The 22666-nt window shown below is 41.0% G+C and overlaps 1 protein-coding gene across 1 annotated transcript in view; it reads right to left on the bottom strand.

Annotated features, from left to right (window-relative positions):
- The window catches only part of CPEB4 (cytoplasmic polyadenylation element binding protein 4), a 38178-nt gene that overhangs the window by 11593 nt on the left and 3919 nt on the right, over positions 1 to 22666 (bottom strand). Inside the window, exon 2 of the mRNA XM_059860082.1 lies at positions 15049 to 15130. Within this exon, the coding sequence (XP_059716065.1) occupies positions 15049 to 15130 (82 nt within the window). The remainder of the gene's footprint in view (positions 1 to 15048; positions 15131 to 22666) is intronic.

Raw genomic sequence — 22666 nt, 5'->3', positions numbered from 1 at the left:
TAATATTGTCTTCAACCTTGTTTTTCCCTAGGGAACTGCTGCACATGTGATTTGTTTCATCTCTTAAGACCCCAATCCTGCAGGTATTGTTGGGAGGGAGCAATTCCCAAACCTAACTCCCCTTTCCAGGCTCCTCAGCTGCTGCTGGAGAACTCCACACACACTGAACCCAGCAGGTCAGACACTCACTGTATTTATGCTCCATCAGCACCCAAAATTCCCAACATAAATTCCTCCAGCATTGGCATTCAGAACACACACACACACACACACAAACACAGCAACACAGCCCCCCAGGGTCACAAACCATCCAGGTGATGTCCACTGTGATCATTTCAGCTCAGGTACTCCCTAATCCACTTAAAATGCTGATTTATGGCATGCAGACTATGTAAATGTATGTGAAACTGCTCCCTTATAAGCCTAAAGTTTGGACTTTGCCCTCTAGTAAAAACTGAATGTTATTTCTCCCATGAGACATTGTCAACATTAGAAAATTAAAGAGGAATATTGTTACCTCGCCTTCTCCCATATGTCCTTGCTGCATGTTAAATGAGAAAGAAAACAGCCTTTCAATCATTGTTATAAGGACCAAAAGACCTCGTTTTATTGCCTTTTACACTGACTCAGTGATTCTCAAGCCTTTGCAGATCCAGGTCATTTAAAATAAGTGTTCACAAGCTGCCCCTCCCACCCCCCATGGCCTCCTCAGCCCAGCTCTGTTACTTACTGATAAACCACGGTGACAGGAGCCTGACCAAGGGGATGTGGATAATCCAAGAGACTTTTGGAAACAATTTTAGCCCCGAATTTGCACATTTATTTATTTATTTGAGCTATTCCTGGGGGTGTGCCTATAAGCAAATGGATCTTTCCTCATGCACCATGCTCTCCCTGCCTTGCCAAGCTCCAGAATATTCCAACACTGCTCTCCAGCTGAGCTGGAGGAGAAGCCCTGACACAAGGAAAGGGAAAGATTGGTGTGACACTTTCTGTTTTGAAATCAGGTTGCTTTGCACAACCCACGAAATCCTTGGTTCAATTCTGACTGGCAAATAACCAGCTGAAAAATTGAAAAATCAAGGAGAAAATTGGGCCACTGAAGTTGCCTTCTGGACTCAGCAGTGTGTCCAACAGGATGGATTCTCTCACACTAACCCAGGACACTGTGCTGCAATAATTTGTTACCCACTCATTCCTACTTTTCATGTTTTAGAAGAAATCAATTCTACCCCTACAAACAACAGTGTTTGCTGTGCTGGCTTGCAAGAACCCATTGTCAGAGCACGGCCAAACTTTCTAATCAAACTTGCACATTCTTTCTCTTTTAATCTCATTAAAATCTCTTTCTGAAAGCAGGCCAACTGTTTTCAAAACTTGGATTCTTCCTGGCAAGTGCTGTGAGAAACTCTGAGCACATCATGTGTTTGATTTTGCTTCCCCATTCAAAATTGAGGCCGGCAATTAGTTTAAGCATTTAAATATTTGTAAACCACAACAATACAGGAGTCATTTCCTCTTTCCAAATAAAAATTGTATCAATCCAATTTACTTCATGATTATTTAACATCCATAAGATCGTTTCAGTCCTCTGGTAGAGACTCACAATTAGCACCAAGAACACAAATTAACAAACCCTGGTCTTCAGAGTGGAGCATATTCTTGAGGCAAAGGTTTTATGGGAGAATCTTAAAGGCTGAGGGCCTTTACAAGTATCATTTTTCCATGGTAATTTTGAATTTTGAAATGCAGGAGGCTGATAGGGTGCTCAAAGGAGAAATGTAAGGAAATGACAGAGCATCAGCAATCTTGCTGTGTCCCTGCCTGAGCCCAGCAGCCTTTGCACGTTTTGGAGCACATCAAGCACTCTCAAAGCCAGCTCTGCCTATAAAGCCAGAAAAATCCTGCTTGTGGTTTCTGAATTACTGACAAAACCACACAGCCTCCTTCCCTCTGTACACTCACTGCTGGCAAAGGCACCCAGACACGACTGCACCGTGGATGTGAGAGCACAGCCCGGGCCAGGGGATGCTCACAGCCTCCCCACCTGAGGCACTCCACACAAGAGCACTTTTCTCCTTTACCAGGACAAAAAACACCCCAAAAAAGCTCAGCCACCAGCTAGGAATTATTTCCAGTGCCAAATACTAGGTTTGGAGAACCAAATACTATGATTTTTTTCCTCTTCCTCTTCTTAATTTGCCTCTTGTTTTCAGCGTTTGCTTCACATCTAAGCCACAAAATACCAACATCTGACATTTCAAAACATTTCTGAGGAGCCACAGTTTATAAACTGGCCCAGCACAGCCCAGATACAAACTTTCTCTGCTCCCTGCATGCAGGGTTCATCACACGCCATTAATTTCACACAATGTGAAATTCTGTGAAATACAAACAGCATTGAGGCAAGGAATGCTCTCTTGGCAGGCCAGGAAGGCAGCTGAGTCCCCCCTTCTGGCTTTCAGAAATTCAGATTAAGAGAAGGCTTTGCTACACCAGTACCCAGCTAAGCTGCTGCACAAATGAAGCCTTAAACTGCCACCAGCACAGGAAAAGGTTTAATTTGTGGATCACAACACTTGCTCATGCTTTGCTGAGAAATGAGACAACTGCAGCCTTGGTTTGGATTCCTCAAAGCTGCATTTCCCTTCCCCATTTCTTCAGTGCTTCAGACAATTGCATAAAGGGCCCAAGATTTATTTCTCTCTTGAGATATCTGAGCAAAATTTTGCTACAAAACCTAAAAATACAAAGTGTTCATGCAACTGGTTCAACTGCTCATTAATAACCAATGCAGAGATGTTTTGCCAATAAAATCAGCCTGAAATTTAAAATGCCATTAGCAGCTGCTTCAATTATTTTGTCCCTTCAGCCCTCCCTTTATTTCTGTGTTGGAAATGAAGCCACAGAGAAAGTCAATGATCTTTGCAAAAATCTGCTGCTTTTACTTTCATTTTAAGGAACATCAGGAATAAGGAACCCACTCAGATTTTTGTGTCTTCTCCTCATTTGAGACACTTAATGGGCTCCTGGCCCCTTCCCTTTCTTTTTTTAAAATTCATATATTCTGTGTCTATACCTCCAATTAAATGTGTTGAGCTCTCTTCCCTCTAGAGGAAGAAGCATCACAAAACCTGTCAGCACATTGGGTATAACCCCACAAACACATTCTGCTGAAAAACCCTGAAAAATGCTGCAGGGATCCTAAATCACTCAAACCCCAAACCTGCTCCAAATTTGTGCTGCACAAAGTGTGCCCAGGTTGGGCACCTGGTTCTTGCTGATTCCAGGTGTATTTTGTATTTATACCATCAGCAGCTGTTTGTTAAATATTTCATAAATGGAGAAAAGTCTCAGAGGCCAGATTTTCCTTTTTTTGGTTTTTTTTTTGAAGGGGTATAATAAGGTTTTATCTATTGTTACTAACATTGGAAAGTAAATATGACAAATATCTGAGAGTTTCAGGCTTTCACTGAAACTGGAAAGGTGATTTGGGGCCAGGCTGTCTTTTGTTTCCTTTAGGACTTAACTTACAGAAACAGAAGTATCAAAGTTCCACAGGATTATTTCTAAAAGTGAGCTGGATATCCTTGAATCTACCAGAGAAAACATTTTGACTTGCCTGAATTTTACTTTTAAATTCTAGAAAAATAACTGCAGCACAATCTGTTTTAACCATTATACCAGCAGAGCTTTTTTCCTACATTTTTTACACTCAACTGTACTTTGCAATTATGTCAAGATTGCCAATGCTGTGCACAAGGCCATTAAAAACATGAACTCCAATATTTTACTACCTTTCCCCCCCAGTACTCTCTGAGGGCAGGCAGGGCTGGTTCTCTCTCCAGAGGGAGATTTTATCATCACTTTGTATTTCACAACACATTTCACATGGATCACATGTTTGCCACAGGTAAGAGGACATTTCACAAGAGGTTCTGTAAGGTCACCTCAAGCCCTGTTTCACCAGGGAACAAATGAAACATCTCCTTAACCAAACCAAGGGAGAAAAGTTAAGAAAACTCTAAAGAACATCTCTATTTAAAGCATATTTGGTTAAATGAGCTCTATTAAATTTAGAGAGCCAAGTAGGGATTTTGCAGAGAGCTAGATAAACTTTGTTAAATCAGAACATAGAAAATCTTACCTACCTGCATGTATTACACACATAAATATTGCTTTCCATTTAATAGAGCCTTACAATTTAATTCAGCATAAAAGCAGATAATGTCATGAAAAGTTTTGTTTGTCCTCAACTGCATAATGGGACAAGGGGGAATGGCCTCAAACTGACAGAGGGAAGGTTTGGATTAAATTTTGGGAAGAATTTAATCTTCTGTGAGGGCAGGGGGGGCCTGGCACAGAAAAGCTGTGGCTGCCCCATCCCTGGAAGTGCCCAAGGCCAGGTTGGACAGGGCTTGGAGCAGCCTGGCATAGTGGAAGGGGTCCCTGCCATGGCAGGGGGATGAAAATAAATTATCTTTAAAGTCTATTCCAACCCAAACCACTCTGTGACTCTGAGGTTCTAAGGCAGGCAAAAAAAAGTTCTCTTTTTTAATGCGTTCCTTGATTTCAGTTCTAAAACACAAAAGGATCAGTCACCACTTCAGGGGTGTTAACTGAGACATTTGCATGTGTGCAGAAACACTGGGCAGTTCAGGCACTTAATCTCATTCCAGGCAAATTATTCCAAGCACATGATGTGGAATTACTGCATGCTGACTGAGAACAACAGCCCATCCATGGCCCCAGCCCAGGACACCTGATCCAGGAGAAATTCTCTCAATACAGAATAAACTGAACAAAATGCTAACAAATCTGCACTGACAGTGAATGTATTCCATGTCAGAACTCTGCATTTTACAGTCCCAGCCATCTCTGACACTGTCAGATGAGATCCCTGTCCTAAAAATGGTTTTCCAAACCAAGCCACTAAAAGGGAATATGAGAGATTCCCTTTTTTGTGGATTTCAAATGCTACCAAACTTCAAAGGGTGAAAACTATTCCAATAATATTTTATTAATCTTAAAACAGTCCTACAAAAATGAAGCAGCTCTGTGTGTACATCTGAAGAATGTATATTTGACACACTTTCAGCAATGTCAAAGTCAGTGTGAAACCAGCAAAGAAGCCTAAATTTTGCTGCACAGTAAAACCAAGGATTAGCACCTTTGGAATTACTGATTCTGCAAAATTAAGCAGCAGAGTTGCCAAAACTTGTACTTTTTCTCTTAATTTACTTTTAAAGAAACACAATGTAAAAAGAGATTTTAAAAAACATGTTGTTAAATACAGCTCTACCTTATGTCCAAAATGTCCAAACAAATGCTGAAAAACAGGAGTACTATTGTAGATGCAAATATTATGCTTTATTTCAAGTAAAGCCAGATGCCTGAAGACAAGTATTTACCATTCCTTCTGTCAAGAACAGGAACAAAATGAAGTTTCTGTTATTCCATAGCATCCAAGTACAGGTCTGACTAGAATCTTTAATTTTCAATTCCAGGTCACTGTCACAAAACAACTGACAGACAAAAAGCAAACAGGTTTCTTTCCTTCAGAAACCCTGTGGAGAATCATCCTGCAAAATCCTTTGGTAAGTAACACTGTTTTACCTGTGATTATGTTCAATTAATTGGGTTCACATGGTAGAAAGGTAGAACCTGAGTGAGTGGCAGAAAGCAGATTCTCAGCATAAGAGCTGCAAACAGGGAGTGTTGACAACTTTCTACATCAAATAAGCAGGGCTGGAGAGGGGCTGAGAACACTGAAAGGAAAGTGACTGTTTCCAAGGCTTGTGCAATGAGCTGCAAGGTTTTAGGGCTTTCATCTGCCTGAAGAAAATCTGCCCCACTGAGAGATGGGGCAGTCACAGGCAGGAAAGAATTACCCTTGGGGAGAAGCCTCCACTCTCTTCTCCCTTTCTGGAGACTTTCCAAAGCCACCTGGATGTGTCCCTGTGTCACCTGCTCCAGGTGAGCCTGCCTGGGCAGGGCTTGGGCTGGATGATCTCCAGAGGTCCCTTCCAGCCCCTGGGATCCCCTGATTCCCAGGCTGCAGGGGCAGGCAGGGACAGGAGGGAACATCCTGCTCCAACCCTGCCACTCCAGCTCCAAACCCACCTCTGCTCTGCCAGGAGCTCGAGGTAACTCCTGGGTTGGGCAACTGAGCCAAAAAGCCCTGGACATGCTTCCAGAATTGCTGAATCCCAGAATCATTTGGGTTGGAAAAGGCCTCCAAGGCCATCGAGTCCAAGCTGTGACTGATCCCAATTTTGTCACCCAGCCCAGAGCACTGAGTGCCACATCCAGGCCTCCCTTGGACCCCTCCAGGGATGGGCACTCCACAGCTCAAGCCTAAGGGTGAAGGGGAAATGGGATAAAAAAGGTTAACTCTGGAAACCCCGAGTTCAGTTTGGGGGAGGGCTTTAAACCCAGCAGCAGTGTCACTGCTTTGCTGCTCTGTCACACCAACAGGGCCCCTGGACTGAAGGGACCTCCAGACAGGATTTTCCTCCGTTTCCACAACCACTTAACTACCCCTGAAATGTGACAAACCCAATTCAGTTTCCTTCATCTCAAAACTACAGAAGCTTCAAAGGTAACTTTGAAGTTTCTTTGCTATCAAACAGCAGAACACAGAGAAACCTCCTAAACCAACCTGCTCCAAATCCTAGACACAGCTCCAGCTTTGTCTACCAGGGATCAATATTTGTTCCTTAATTCCAATTATATTCCAGTGGGATACTGCAAATCAATTTAAGTGGGAGCTTTAAATATTGTATGTATTTGATTACAGCTCTTCTCCAGGATCCCCCACAGGGTGTGAGATAAGAAACCAAAAGCAGAGAAGCAAATCATGGAGCACAACCAGCAGCTGGAGACTGGATGTTAGTTGGAATTATACTGCATTTCAGGAGAGCAGGCACCCTGCTGCTCATGGCACTGAGCTCTATTTTATATTCATGTATGACTGCTGGAGAATAGACACCAAGTTATAAAAACATCCCATCTTTTGCCTCAATACATCTTCCAGTTTATGATATGGAATAATTGGCAGCATTTATCTTTTGAACACTTCAAGTATTACTGTATTCACTTGAAAAATAAGAAATGAAAGGCAGAGTTTGCAGCTGGGAGAAGGAAAAGCATTACAGGAATCAGCTTCTCAGCCACAAAACTACTTCAAACGTGGTAACTTCATTAATGACAGATTTTCTGACAGGAGGAAAGGGATGTCATATGCTAAAAATTGCTAGATAAAATTTTTCTTGTAAGTGACAAGAACAATTTATTGAACCTAGTAGAGAATTTATGGAACAACGTATGAGAAGGTGTAAAACCTTCCCAAATCTCTGCTGTCATGGTTTGTCACTGTGCTCCTGGCCTCTTCATATGCAGCATTTCCCCCAGGAGCTCTGGTATCTGTCCACCCCATCAGCAATTGCTGCACCAGGAATTCTGTCCAGGCTTTTTCCTGGATCACCTGCCTGTGACTTGCAAGAGCTGGATTTACACTGCAAGATCTAAACCTGCAGTTCCTTAAGTACAATAATAGGTTCAAAGCAACTTATTTTTGTCTGTGGAAGGAATGATCACAAGACAGCCTGGAATGCAACACGAGGCCTTGGTTCCTTTTTTAACCATCCTCTTAATTCACTCCCAAACAAGAAGGGAACAGGAACACATGCAAGTCAACAGAACCCATGAGGAAAGGCTGAGGAAAGTGGGATTGTTCAGCCTGGAGAAGAGAAGGATTTGGGGTGACTTAACTGTGCCTGAAGGAGGCAACAAGAAACAAGGAGAGGGACAGTTTCCAAGGGATGGAGTTCCAGGACAAGGGGGAATGTTTTCCCACTGCCAGAGGGCAGGGTAAGATGGGATATTGGGAAGGAATTGTTCCCTGGGAGGGTGGGCAGGCCCTGGCACAGGGTGGGTGCCCAGAGCAGCTGGGGCTGCCCCTGGATCCCTGGCAGTGCCCAAGGCCAGGCTGGACAGGGCTGGGAGCACCTGGGACAGTGGGAGGTGTCCCTACCATGGCAGGGGTGGCACTGGATGGGCTTTAAGGTCCCTCCCAACCCATTCCATGGTCCTGTGATGAAGCACACTCAAGTCTCTGCACTGGGACAGTTCCCCATTTCTCAATTTTCCAGTGAAGAGCACAGGTAGGACACTCATTTTCCAGTAACATCTGACAAAACCGTGCTACACACTTCCTCACACCCAATCCAAATGGGAAGAGAAAATGAAAACATTATTTTGAAAGAACCCCCATTTCCCCTGCCTGGATTCAATAGTGCTGCACAGAACCAGGCACCAGCAGGATTTATAGAAGTACATATTTATATAAGTATCCCCACATTCCATGCACAGCATTTATCCTTTTCTCACACCCAATGTGAGTGCTGAGCTGGGATTCCTGCTAATGGGATTTCTGAGTAAAGCTGAAATACCACTCCCTGCACCTCATTTGACATGTGCCTGTGTGGAGGCAGCACGTCACTGCTGCACTCACCTGACAGCCCAACCATCAACACTGCAGTGGAAAAAACCTGCCCTCACTGCTGACCAACCTGCATTCCAACACACAAAGCATTAAGCCAAGGATGGAGAAATCCACTCTAAAATGTGTTTTCAAATTCACCTCAGCAATAGTTGTTATCATTCTAGCTAATGTTGGATTAAAATAAGTGGGTACTCAATGAAAAAAAATTATCTGCATCGTGATTCTTTCTTGAAGTATCTTAAATAATTGATGCAAAATTCAGATTTTAGTCACTCTTAGGTATAAGCAATGACTGCCCATGCCAAAAGAAGTTATGACTTTCTTAGGACCAACTTTTTCCCTTTTACACTCACACCTCAGCACTCACCTCCTTATTTTCACTCAAAACTCATCCCCTTTCTCATTACACCCATTTCTTCTTTAACTCCACTCTTAAGAAAAGCACTTCAGGCTTTTCTTCCTGCTTCTTTCATGCCATTTCAAGGCTCACAAACATGACAGCAGAGATCATGCAAAACTTGGCTAACAAAAGACTCAAACGATTCAACATCAAGGCAAAAAGTGAACAAAGTGAGCAAAAAGCTAAAAGACAGGTAGTTTGGGCAGGGAGGCAGGAGAGTTCAGTGTCTTCTAAAACAAGGAACAGACACCACTCATGAAATACAGCTCCAAATTAAAGGCAGCTTTGAAGATGATCCAGAATGGTCAGAGATTATCAAAGCAAGAATTCAGAAAAGAAAAAAAAAAAAAAAACCCAAACCAAAACCTACTTGGTGGACAGTGACATTAAACAAAGCAGAAGATTAAACACACTTCTGAAAAAAAAGGGGGGGATGGAATTAATTTCACGAGGCCACAAATATAAAAAAGAAAGCAAGAAAACCTTAGAAAGGTTTTAATCAGATTAGCAAGGCTCTGTCATGGCATTCAGAACGATTTTGTTGGCTGTACCACTTCTGAAGATCAAATCACCGAGGTAGACAGGAAAATATTCAACACTATTTCAATGTTTTGCTGTGTTTTAAAGAGCTCTGCCTGCCACATCATTTACAGCACATACATTCCAAGGAAATATCTTGTCTGAGAAGTATGAGAGGCATTTAATTTTCCACCAGGCTCTGGAGATGGGACAGCATGGCAAGGGGCCGGGGAGAAATGACTGGACACAAAAACACAGGTCTGCTCCAGTGAACTGCACAGGAATCCTCACACTGATGCCCAAATTGGATTAAGATCAGAAAACCCTGGGATTTTTGTACTGCTCTGAGGTGGCAGAAAAAGGAATTTCCTGGTCTCAAAGGGTGGTTCCATCAATACCCTGTGGCTCAGTGCTAAATGGCTCTGTTTTGGACAGAGCATAGATCAAGGCTCCCCACCTCAAAATCCTGCAGGGGGGAAGTAAAACCAGAGTTGTTTGATGATTGTTTGATATGTGCCTTGTCAAAGCAGCATTTTGTAACAGACAGGTATTATCAGAAAAGTTCAGCTGCTCAGGAATTCTTGTCTGCCCCATCCCCTGACATCCCCTGGAGATATTTATAGGGATTAATGGGATCCCCTCTCAGTCTTCCCTTCTCCAGACTGACCAGGCCCAGCTCCTGGAGTCTCTCTTCACTGGAGATCTTTCCTCCCTGTGTACTACCTAAAGGCCAATTCCCCTTTTTTCCTTTTTTTTCCCCTTTTTTCCACAAGTTTCAGACATGATGTTTTTCTTCCCAATCCACTTTTACCTTTCTAATCCTCACCAAATCCAGCATCTCTTCTGAAGAATTTTGTTGAAGCCACAACCCCAAATGTCCATTGAAATGACTGGAAGTTTGGGAGGTAATGAGTGTAAAATCATACATTATGTATGGTTTGTATCCATTACTTCTGTGGCAGGTTCAAATCCAATCTGTGAATCTGATCTCAGTGTTTATTAATAGAAGATTTTAGTCCCTTCCTTGTTGCCCAGGTGATTTCATTCTCTTACAAGATTGTTGGCTGTTTCTATACAAAAGCTGTGATAAATCCCAAATATTGGAAATGCAGGCAAAATTCAAAAAACACTCCACTTAATTAAAAAATTAAAATATTGAGTATTGCCCCCAAATTTTGAATATTTGCTGCATTTGGAAAGAAAGTGGGTCCTTGCTTGTTAATATTTTAGAATATAGAATAGCAAAAGTTGTAATACTTCTCCTTCAACCCACCTGAAATTAGTAGATTGCAACAGGAATGGGAACAGCTGATTTCAAACAAAATTCCCACAAAATTTCCTCCATCCCAGCTCCCTCAGCAAGGGCTCCCTCAGCAACTGCTATTAGACCCAGTTCTGCAATATTTTGACATAGTAAAACAATTGATTTTCCTCTTAATTAACAGGCACTCAGGTCTGCAAATGCCATCAGCCCTTCCTGGCACAGGAGGTAAAATTCAGGAAGATGCTGAGAATGAAACATTCACACAGTAACTCATCAACAGTTTCCAAAGAAAATGAAGGCAAACCTGAACAGCCTGAAAGGAAGGGTTTGTTCATTTTATTTGAAGCTGGATACATTAAAAATTTGCAAATGAGTAACCCTTAGGTTCTGGCCAAGGAGATCAAGCCCAAAGTCTGAGGTGCAACCACCACAGCAGCTTTAAAAAGCTCACAATCTATTATTTTTCATTTTAAAAGAGGTCAGATTTTGTCCTGGGCATATATAAAGGACCCTAAACTTCCCTAAAGACAACTGGCATTGACTCTCAGCGGGTTCTCATTAATATTCTGGATCACACAGAAACCCAAATGTTCCATTCTACTCCATTAATATAAATATGCTGCATAATCCATACAGCTTGAAAAAGAAAATCAGTTCAGAGTCTTATCCAATATTCAAAAAAGCTCTCAAAACTATTTGGACCCCTTTCATCAAAGAACATTTTATAAGGTTTACACATTTTCTTCAATTTTGCCATGGTTTTCCAGGTTAATATCAAGGGGCTGATGATTTTAAAATACAGCTTGGTCTCTCTGCTTGCTCAGAGAAATCCTGAATGGTGCAACTTTGCAGCATTCTGGCTTTTCAACATTAAAATTTAGGGCTGCTGTCCAACCTTACCCCGCTCCTAACCCTTTCCTTTTGTGCAGAAGTGTGCTCAGTTTTTCAGACTGTGTCACAGCCACAGGATTCCTGCAGACACTGAGCTGTTCACACCCAGATTTTACAGGAGTGCTTTGCAGTGCTGGAAGCAGCTGTCCTGGCCTGCTGCTTTCATCTATCCCACCTTGCATCATTTCCAGGCAATAACCTGATATTCTGAACTGATGCATTGGCTATTTCAGTAGCAAACCAGTCTTAAAGCATTTAAAGACATTTCAGTGTCACTTAACAAGGAAATATTTAGTCAATCTACTACTATTACAGTAATGCTCAAATTGCCATCTGGAAGACCCAGATTCAAAAATCAGGCTCTGGATCCCAGGCTCAGCTCAGGGAGGCTGAGTTCATTGTAAAGAAGATGCAATTAAGTCTCCAGGGAAAGGCTTCTGCAGGCTGACATTGGCTGTGCAGCACGCAGCACACTCACTGGGCTGGATAAAAATAACATATTGAAATGGCAGCTGCTCAGCAAAGGAAGAGGATTTGAGCAGGGATAAAAATATACCTTAAAAGAAGGGGAGAAAATGGTAAAATGCCTACTCAAAGCATTAAAAGGTAATGCTGAGTGTACTGAATCACTCTAAGATTCACCTTTTAACCTCATGCAGAAAATATTACTTATTTCATACAGCAAGACAACCTAAGAATGTAATTATTAGTGACCTAAACAAATCCAAGGCTAGCACAGCTTAATCACCTCAGTCACAAAGAACACACTATGGATGGACTTTGTTACATTTGGAAGAATTCCTACTTCTGATTTTATTACAGAATTCCCAGCCTGCTGCTCTGAAAATATCATTTATAGATGGAAATGATGTCCCAGAGACAGCAGGTTCCAAACTGTGACTGATGTCTATTACCCTGCCCATTTTCCCAGTTGTTTTGAAGGGGTATTTTACACAGTTCCTCTTTCTCTGGCAGTCCATGACAATATGAAGGGGGTGCTGTCAGTGTTACACACTAAACTCAAGCTGAGGCAGGATTAAACCTCTCACAAGATAGCAGTGAAACCTATTAGATCATCTGAATTATTTCCATGCCATTCTGAGCTTGCTCTCCACAGTATGTTTTATTACTGTCTTGCCCAGGCTATTTTTAAAGTCTCAAACCCAGAAGCTTTTCCTTTCTGAGAGTATCCAACTTTAGTTCAAAGCACTGCATGCACTGATTAACCCATTTAAAATGCAAACTGAAAAACTTCTTATGGAGCTGCTGATTTAAATGCAGGTGTTTGAAACAGAAAACAAGATTTGAGCTGACAGCCATAATTTGTCCTATTTAAAGATTTCTATATCCGAGGTTTAAATAAGGATGGGGCAAGAAAAGAGAAAACATGAGACAGGATCTGTGCTAGCAGCTGGAAAATAAACACAAAGGGCTCGTGATCACCAGCTCCACTCCAGGCCTGATGTGGAATGTTTTGTCCCAGCAGTTTACAGTTTTTTTCCAGCTGTATCAGTTGGTTTAACTAAAGGTATTTCCTCTCCTTGCAGACCCCACCCTAGGCAGGGATGATCTCTGCAGTTAGCACGGCCCGGCGGATGCTGGGTTGAATAAAGATCCATTCCTTAAATACCCGACAGGAATTAAGTCACTGAGTGCTGTGCCAGAGCAGCACAGCCAAATTCAGGCACTGCACACTTCTCTGGAAGCAAAGTTCATGTTCTTGCTGAGGAGATCCTTGAAAAATGAGGCTTCACAACAAAGAATTTTATGGAGAGTCACTTAAATGTCTCATCCGGGCTTTGAGGCTTTTTTCTGTACAGTTATATAACTGTTAACTGTGAAACAGAGTAATTCACAAGGAACCTAAGCAATAACTGCCAGCCCAGGACCTGACTGCTATCCCTGTGTCTCAATCAGTGAGAGACGAGGCACACAGAACTTTAGAGAAGCCACAGATGACTTTGTAGAGGGGATTAACACTCAGGCTAAAGCAGGAATTAATGCGTGTCAGAACTATTTGTATTCCTTGCTGACATACTTATTCCATCACTCTTAAAACATGCTAAGCACTCAGAAAGAAATATTTCAACTGCAAAGAACCTTTTCAAAGCATTTAAACTAAACATCAAGCTGCTTTCAGAAGTACCCCTGCTTAGCTGCTGACCATAAATACATATGAAGCCGACGTTGTTAAATTCAGATTTAAAGGGAGATTTTATTTGTCACCTTGGGCCAGATTTCAGAGCTGTAACCTGGTTTGGGAGTGCCTGGCAGTTGGATAGAAGGTTTTGGGGCAAATCCCAGGTACTCAGTCAAGGAAGAACACCTTACTCTTGGTTCTATATGCAATTCTGGGGACATAGGATGTTGCCAGACAGAACATAAAGCAAATAAAAGCTGTTAATACTTGTCATTAATAAAAACCCGGTCCCCACTGCATAAGGAGGGAAGGTATTTTGGGGTTTTAATTCATTTGGCATCACTTTTATCCACACCAGGCTCTCCCTGTCATTTCAGCAGAGAAATATTTTGTGGTGTTTCTCCCCACGCTGAATTTCTGCACAGCTCTGGGGATGGGAAACTCGAGTTGCATTTCCAGACCACAGAGAAGGCAACAAACACAAGTTCTTGCCAGTTTATCAAAGGTTGGTCTTCTGAGCAAGAATCACTATTAAAACAAGTCAGATTTCATTACCACCACAAGCCTTGATAGCAAAAGGAATTTACTTGCAGAAACCACAAGTGCAGGTTTGTTTTTTTTTTTAGTGCTCTCATGACTGGTAACAAAAGTGAGTGGTTAGATAAGAAGTGTGTGTGAGAATTTGACTACTCCACTCGTACATGTAACCACTGAACTGCAATGGATTACTCATCCTACAGGACATGAAACTACAGCTCTGAATTGTTGACCATAAGCAGTTTTTATTCAGACAAAATTATGTGCAGACAATACTTTGAATACTTTGTAAGGTGAGGTATTTCCAAAGCATGACTACCTTTGCCAAAAAAACAAAAGGAAAAAAAGAGATAAATCCCAAATCACTTCAATCTCCCTTTTCCTTTCCCAATGGTTCCAAAAATGTAAAAAAAGACTAAATACTCTGTTTTTCTCAAAAGGACATGGATAAACCTTATTCTTTCCCAAGACAGAAAAAACTATGACTTCAGCAAGAAAACCCTGTTAGGCAAAAAGTTACTTCTTGCTGAGCTGCACAGGATTCCTGAAGTTGATCAAACCCCCTGGGAAATAACAAGAAGTCAGCCTGTGTTTGTGTTCTGCACTGCTCTGGACAAGCAGAGACACCCTCAGTGCTCCTGTGCTGAAACTGCTTCATTCACACAACCAAAAAAAGCCATCAGGTGCACAAGAGAAATTCACTTTTCCTACCCAAAACTGCAGTCTCTTATTCTCAGTAAGCCCCTCTGCCCAGTTGTTTGCTGCAGGAAAGAGTCTCTGTCTAAATTTACCTTTCAGGGAATCATTTTCAGCTCTCATTATGTCAATTAGGGAGTTCTCCAGTGAGTGCATGTCAAAAGTCCTCGTGCGATCCTGCAAGGAAACACAAACGGAGCCAGTGTTAAACACGAGCACCTCAAACACAAAAATTTCCAATTTCTTCTACATAACCACAGCAGAATTAAGCAAAAACCCTATACCAAAGGACAGAGAAATATTACAAATTTCCTCTGATAGAGGGATATTAAAAATTACAATATTATTAAATATGAATCTGATCTGTAATAATTTAATCATAACCAATGAAGTCTAACACCAACTATTTCTCCTTCTTATTAACCAAAGCCATCATTTTGCACATGCCCAGGTCAGACTTTCTCAACCTCCACATAGTACAAATCTGATGTGATGGAAGCAAAACACAATGTAAAATACCCTGGCACTGCTTTAATTTAATTGGAAAATTCAAAGTAACTGAAATTTCTTGTAATTTCTGAAATCTTTACAGTAAGGTAAAAGTACAGTGAAAGGTGTAGTAAAAGGCTCCAAAATGAGGCAAAAATCACTCCAATTCCCAATATTATTCACATAGCCACACTTTCTGTGTATTTATACATTTGGACTTGGATAGGATTTTATACAATTACATTAATCCACCCTGATTTCAATTTTTTTGTGTCCAAAAAGCTCTCTACCATCAGCTTTAGAGATTTTATTTCATTCCTGTTCTAAGGAATCCCCTCTGAACTGAGCTCAAGCACTGGGAAGTTTCTGTTCAAACAAGAAAGAGAAATTTTGGACATTTTTGCTCTTGACTCCTTCTCCACAAGTCTTGTTATTCCAGCACTGAGTGTGTTTTTTGTCCCTAACACTGGCTGTGAAGCTGAAATTTCTCCAAAGCACACAGATCCAGCTTGGAATATTTTTAAAGGCAGTGGTGAGTTATAAAGTGCTTTATTTCAGTGCTGAAGCAGCAGTGATTGTGCCTTGCTGATTTCACTGATCCCTCATTCTGGACTTTAAATACCTCAAACTATTCCAAGAGCAGGAACTCACCACCTCCTGATCCATTTCCAAGTTGTAAATTACATTCTGATCACTAAAAAATACCATTTTTCAATCGAATTTCCTGGTATTTTTCCTCTCTTCAGAACAGTTTATTACTGAGACAGAACAGGCCACGAATTCCAACCCGGATGTGCTGTGTCTCAAATAGCATTAAAAAGGCCAGAGTTTGGAACCAGTTCCTTTATTAAGTCTAGCAAATATCAAATTTGCTATAAAAAGCACAGCACTGCCCTGTCTCCCCACAGGATTGATTTCCGTGGTCATTTCTATTACAAGATAATTGAGGCACCTTAGAGAAAATGCCAGGAACATTCAAATCCTTAAATTTTGTGCTTTTCTTTCATAGATTTCCTACAGTTTTCTGCCTGTCCTAGCAGATTTAATGTATTGGTTTGGTTTAAACATGGCTACTTCTCACCTATTTCAAACTCTATTTACATTAAAATCCCTTAGCAGGAGAGAGTACAAGCCCTCAGGTTTTGGATCCATTAGGATCCAACAGTTGAGTAACTCAGGAATGGATATTAAAAGGCAACCTCTGCATTTCCAGCAGTCCTCACAAAATGACAAAAAGAGCCTAAAACACAGGTGGGAGCATTTACTGCAAAGCTGATGTCCCCCAGCAGCTTCTCCTTCCTGAATTCTTGTGTTAACCTCAAGCCCACCCCAGCAACAGCTACAAAACTCGAATTTCACTAAGTGCAGAACCTCAGTAATTCCAAATCTTTGTGGAATTGTGGCACTTCACATTTCAGTTGTGTGAGAGACACAAAGGAAGTGACCCAGGCCAAGTAATTCCCAGTTTATTGAGCTGAGCACCTGAGCCTGAAGCAACTCTCTCCTCTCTAAAATATCTGTGTTATGTTGGCTGAGCTGGAGTAACAAAGGGCTTGCTGCAATGCTCATTTTTAATATTGAGAACAGAGAACTTGAACATTTGAAGGGGAAAATGGAATTGAACTGGTTGGCTCACAAGGATGTGCATTCTCCAATGCAAGCTTTTGGTGCTGAGGAATTTATTTTCCTTTTCAAGTGAACCACAAGCTGTCCCTTGTCCATAAGCTGCAAATCACACTGCAAACACTTTAAAACACAACCCTGCACAGTGAGACAAAAGATTGACTGGTGATATTTCCCTCCCAGAAAAAGGAGGAATGGCTAAAACTTGGGATAGATAAGGAAGACTCTTTACATCCACCCAGTGAAAAGATGTCAGGGCTAAATCAAGACCAGCCAAGGTGCCAAGCTCAGCTGGGTCACAGGTTTGCACAGTGCTTATTTTTCAAAACAATCCTTTAATTTAGTTGATCATTTGCCCTGACAGGTAGCACATTACTAGAGAAAGTCACCACTGGTAGTTTTGAGAATTTTTATACAAATTAAAGTATATTTTATAGTGAAACTACTTTGAAAACAGCAGCACAGATTTCATCAGTCTTATCTTGTAGGACATTTTACCAGAACCACATCTGAAATATATCCATTTATTATGCACCTAAAGAAAAAAAAAAGGCTGGTAGAGGTTAGTGGGAGTGGCCAAACCCCTGAAGGAATGTATAACTCTGCATTTCATCCCAAAATCTCTAATCCAAAAATAGTTCTAATAATTCATCTAAATAATAGCTAATCCATCTAATAGCTCTAATAATTAATCCAAAAATAGCTCTAATAATCAAGATATTTATCACAAACTAGTAGCTAAATGTGAGCTTTTCTCAGATACATATTACTTATAAAGCACATAAACCATACTGAACTTAGTAAAAAAAATATTTCCTTTAAAAGATTTTGTGTAGAGAGAATTAATAACAATATGGTGATGGTTTTAATGAAGCAATTCACAAAGTTACAGTGCTTTGGAGCTGGATTGCTGCTTTACACTTATTTATTGATAAAGAAAATATACAGGGGGAATGACTACCCTGGACTAAAGCAGAGTGTGTACAATTCAGTAACAAAATGTGGCAACCACAGCCTGATATTATTTACCTGGGTTCCAAAAGAACTTGGCTTTACACAAGTTTGTTTAGGGTGTCTAAAATGTTGCTTTATCAGAGGGCTCAAAGGCCACACAGTTTTTTTTACCCTTGGGAAACAGAACTGGAGCATACAGACATCAGGTAAACACGAGGCCACAATAAAAAATTTAAAAAAGAAAACCCAAACAAACAAAGCACAAAGCAAAAAAACAAACTAAAGCCACAAAAGAACCAAAAAGAAAGAAATCAACCTGCAGTCTTAATAGATGACTATGTTGAAAATTTCAGCCAGCATCCCAGAAGAGATTCATTAAACAGAATTTGAAATAAGCAGAGCTGTTTGCACAATGTACAAGAGGTGACAGCCTGCAGATCTGGTGAAAAATGAGTTCTTGAGCCTGTAAATGTCTACAATAACCAACAAACCATTTGTGAACTCTACTCTGGCCATCTCTGCCTACAAAACAATTAAATTCTAACCCCTATTCCAACTTTATTTTTCATTTCTATTCATATTTCATCCCGAAAAGAAAGTCACTTGGTGCATAACATGTATGATACACACTCAGTCATCCTCCTCCCATGCAAAAGAAATTCCATGGGAATTTTTCCTGCACAGGAAGATCATACTTTGAATTTAAAAATCCCATGCATTCATTGTCCTGCACATCAGAAAAATGCACATTTAATTGAACTATTAACTCTTTATAAAGTCATTATATTTAGTCTGCACCCACAGCATTACCATCACCTGAATAATTTAATTAAGATGCCAGAACCTGAGAGCACTTCCCAGAACGGGCCTCCCAGTGGTAAATCCCAAACTGCACCACAAATCAAGGTTTGAACACTTGCTGGTAGCTAAGGCTGATCTCTTAAAATGAGGTTGATCTGAAGTCCAAGGCCTCAATAATAATGCAAAAGATGTCATTGCATTAAGCAATTCATTGATCAGCATTTATGGAGTAGGTGTAGTTGTAAAAGTGGGCCTTGTTTTAAGACATTTAAATCTTTGTCCAACTAGAACATTTGTGCAAATCAAAAACCTCACAGCTACGTTTGTACCCTAATTACAGGAGAAGACTGAAACTTTCTGAAACCCTGCTCCCATTTCCCACAACTCCAAAGCCACATGTCTCAGGCACAGGACAGCCAGTATCACAAATTTATCATCATAAATACAAGTTCCACATTTCTCTTTCAATTGCAACACAAATTTGAACTGGATTTTGCTTCTGGGGAAGCTTCTCCTCCTTCCCAGCACCCTGCAAGTGCTGTATTCCAGCTCCCAGTCCAGTATCCAGTGAATTAAAGGCTTTGAATAAACAGGTTTTTCCTGAAAGGATGTTGCTGTATTCTGCCCAGATCATCTTTTATAGCTTCACCAGGGAACAATAAGAAAGAGCTGGAAAAATGAAGTGGCACGAAACACAAAGTTTAGTCCCACTTTTTAAGTGTTAGAAATGACAAACCTTTACTGGAAATGTTTGTAACGTGTGATTCTATTTTAGCTGCACATTAAGTTTATCATGCATCTTCCACAATGATTTTCCCCAATATCTTTCATTCTCACTCTTTGCTGGGCTGCAACTTTCAAAGCAAAATGTTAATAAGAGTACTCCTTTTAATCTTAGGAAAAAGACAAACGTAATTCAAATAGCTTCTTAACAAAAGCTCTCTTTAAACAGAAACCCTGAGGTCAAAAACACCCAGGAGGGCCAAAGCCCAAGTATGAACGTCAGTAGTAAGTTTATAAAACAAGAACAGTGTTAACTTCCACAGCACTTAACTTCTGCATGTCATACCACATTAGAGTGCTGCTAATCCCACAGATCAGTAGCTGTGGGGAACAGCACACAAAACACTAATTACTGCACAGCTGATGGAGTTACACAAAATGGGGGAATGGGTTTAAAACCCCAGCTTCGAGGATTTGCTCTGTTTTCAAATGATGCCTTGAAATTATTGGGAATAATTGCTGTTGCTAGAATAAAAAAACATTAAATTCTGCAAAACAAATGAGCTCTTTTTGTGCAGTCAACCATCGTGAGTTACGAAAAGATTCCTTAAACCCAAATATTAAAACAAGAGAAACAGTAAAGAAATTAATTTGCAAGATCCCTTCAAGAGGAAAGTCTGGCAAACTCACTCAAGAGGCTATTTTTTTCATTCCAGCTCCCTGTGAATTTGTTTAATGCACTTATTAAATCAGGCCATTTCTATGGGCAAACAAATGCTGACGTAGAGGTCGGAATTCAAACACGTTTTGTAATCACGAATGTGTTTTCTCAAACATTCCATATCTGCCCGGGGGAAGAGCAAGTCTCCCTGGCACAGGCCCTGGCTGGATTTGGAAGGGGTTATATACCTGGAAACCAGCCACTGGGGAAGAAAGGAAAAAACATTTTGAACAAGTGGATACAATGAACTGCTCTCATGTACAAAATTCTTTGAAATGGGCAGTTATTTTCGAGCCTGATTCTGGGAAGAAACACAAATTCCCTTTAAGCATTTTTACAGAAAGCTGAGCACTATTGCTTCACTTGCTTGTGCCTTCAGAGAGCCATTTAAAAAACATCATCACGCACTGAAGATGAGATCTGGAAAGCTGGAAATGCCTATCAAAGCAAGATTTATGCATTGCATAACAGGCAGGATGTTCCACTCATGAGGAAGTGCAAGTACACAGCCAAAGGAAAGCCAAAACAATCTTGAAGGCAGCGCTGCCGTGAAACGCAATTACTGAGCACCAAGTTTGTCAGGGCTGCTGGGAGGGAAGGACAAGGAATTATTCTTAAAAATCACTAACTTGGTAAGGTGCCACAGTCACACTCGAAGCATCTTCATATATTAATGCTCATGGAAGGCTGTGAGAGCCAAAAGACTCTGTTTTTTGCTTTTTAATTTGAATTCAGGAACCATTTTTTCATTTGGAGACCATTTCCTTTTCAAACGAACACACAAAGAACAATGGCTTTTCTCTTTTCAAAAGATCTTTGAAGGGGGGAGCCTGCCCAGTGGCTAAAGCACAACATCAAAACTTAATTTCATTAACAGATCTGGTTAAGTCTTCTCTGACCTTGCTGCCAGTTCCATCCCTGCAAGAGGTTCCTCCAGACAGTGTCGTTTGGGAATTGCAGGAGACAGGATTCCAAATGCAAACCACTTAGAGCAGAGAGCACAGGGTTTGCGTGCAGCTCTCAGTGCCAAGGCAAGGCATCATCAAATTGCAAGGTTATCAAACTGATCACCACAGTATTTTCCTTTCATCTGCACCATTTGGAGCACCCATTTCATCCCATGGGATGGGCAGGGATGTTTGAAGGGAGCAGGAGTTCACCTCAGTGGCTTACAGGGAAATTATGTGACACCATCCTCTCCAAAGAGGAAAAGAGCTCTTAGTCCTGGTCACCCCAAGATTTCCATCAAAACACAGCCAGAATCCTGTGTGCCACCAGACACAACCTCTGAGGAAAAGAAAAAAGAAAGCGATCCCCAAATATTTGCAATTGCTGGTTTACATTTTGCCTTCTAAAGAAACTCATTTTCACTAGATTGCAGCACCACTTGTTAATGATTTAAGCAGCAAAACATAAATATTAAATGAAAGGGATTGTTGTATCAAATTACTCCATTATGTTGCTGCAGCAAAGACAGCTTTCAATTATTTCCTAAACAGGAATCTAAGAAGATTCCAGTAACAAAATAGCCTTGTCCAGCACATGATTGCATCAGCAAGGATACTTCAGGGGCAGAGAGGGAGAGAGAGAGAGAGAGGGATGCATGAACACAAATATGTAATAAGCAAAATTCTGCTTTGAGTCAGGAATAGAATCAGCATAGTCAAGGAAAAAAATAAAAAGACATCAAAGGTCAAATTTTACATCATTTGTTTCCAGCGATTCAAAAATTCACTGTGCTTTTAACTCTCAGCTGAAGTGACCAAAAGAACGAAAGATTTTACACAAAAGAAAAAAAAAGTTGTCCAAGATGGCTTCAAAATTAATCAGCATCTTTCCAGGGCTGCAGTGCTGAAGTCCTGCCCTGCTGCCCTGCCCTTTTCCTCACAGAAGTGATGGTAACAGAGAGCACTTCCCTCCACACTTTCCTTTTCTTGGCATGAAGGAGTGTCAGACTTGGTCTTGACATGTACAGCTTCATCAGAGTGTTTATGTAAACAGACACCAACATGCTACACCAAAGTGATTTCTTTACCATGATCAAACTACGTGTGTCTGCTATTCTGTGTCTGGAACACCATCCAGAAGTCAAGGTTGACTTTGCCAGTTTCCTGAAATTTCCTTGATGCCAATCCAAGCACATTGCTCTGCCTGTGTATATATTTGGGGCTTACACAGAGCAGCAAGGACACACTTGATCTCATTCTGTCACTCTCAACATCAGCTACGTGTCAGGGTACAGAGTGAATCAAACCGTGAGCCAAGGCTCGCTGCAGTGAGGCTGAAAAAAGACCAGCTCCAGCTGGGTCCCTTTTTCTAATGGTTTCACTGGATAAATTGAGTATGCTGGACACAGCTTCATTATAGTCATTATAAATCCTGACATTAAAATCAATTATTAC

This window comes from Haemorhous mexicanus, chromosome 15, assembly GCF_027477595.1.
Source record: "Haemorhous mexicanus isolate bHaeMex1 chromosome 15, bHaeMex1.pri, whole genome shotgun sequence".
Classification (NCBI taxonomy): domain Eukaryota; kingdom Metazoa; phylum Chordata; class Aves; order Passeriformes; family Fringillidae; genus Haemorhous; species Haemorhous mexicanus.
The sequence above is the reverse complement of the archived record's forward strand: the minus strand, read 5'-3'. Positions and strand labels throughout refer to the sequence as shown.